At 47.9% G+C, this 424-nt stretch overlaps 1 protein-coding gene across 1 annotated transcript in view; it reads left to right on the forward strand.

Annotated features, from left to right (window-relative positions):
- Positions 1-210: 210 nt before the first annotated feature.
- ncam2a (neural cell adhesion molecule 2a) overlaps positions 211-424 on the forward strand; it is a 68402-nt gene continuing 68188 nt past the window's right edge. The window contains exon 1 of the mRNA XM_076297193.1: positions 211-229. Within this exon, the coding sequence (XP_076153308.1) occupies positions 211-229 (19 nt within the window). The remainder of the gene's footprint in view (positions 230-424) is intronic.

The following is a 424-nucleotide window of genomic DNA, read 5'->3' on the forward strand; positions in this document are numbered from 1 at the left end:
CTGCTCTGTGTCCCACTACTGCCATCTATGGGTCAGCGGTTGCCAGAGCAGAGCAAGAGAACGCACTGTGAGCACGCCAGTGAGCATGGCTTACCAGCCAGGCAGAGAGAGAGAGAGAATTGGAGAAAGAAGGAGGAAGATGATGATGATGATGATGATGATGATTGTAATGTTGTGCTTACTGTGTGCATGCGGGAAACCAAATTAGAGATGGGGGATGCTAAAAAAGGTGAGAGAGAGAGAGAGTGAGAGAGAGAGAGAGAGAGAGAGAGGGAGGAAGAGAGAGAGAGCAGGGGGAAAATGATAATGAAATGAAAAAAGACAATCTGGAGTGGGAGGGCTGGGAGATCAAAGGTCGTTTTCTTGTGGTTCTGTCGGCTTTGTCTGATCTTAACTAGGAACATCCTCAAATGGATTGCCCAAG

Source organism: Alosa pseudoharengus, unplaced genomic scaffold (genome assembly GCF_046254945.1).
Source record: "Alosa pseudoharengus isolate Yale_2024_CS ecotype anadromous, Long Island Sound unplaced genomic scaffold, YU_APseudo_1.1 YU_APseudo_1.1_scf_20, whole genome shotgun sequence".
NCBI lineage: Eukaryota > Metazoa > Chordata > Actinopteri > Clupeiformes > Clupeidae > Alosa > Alosa pseudoharengus.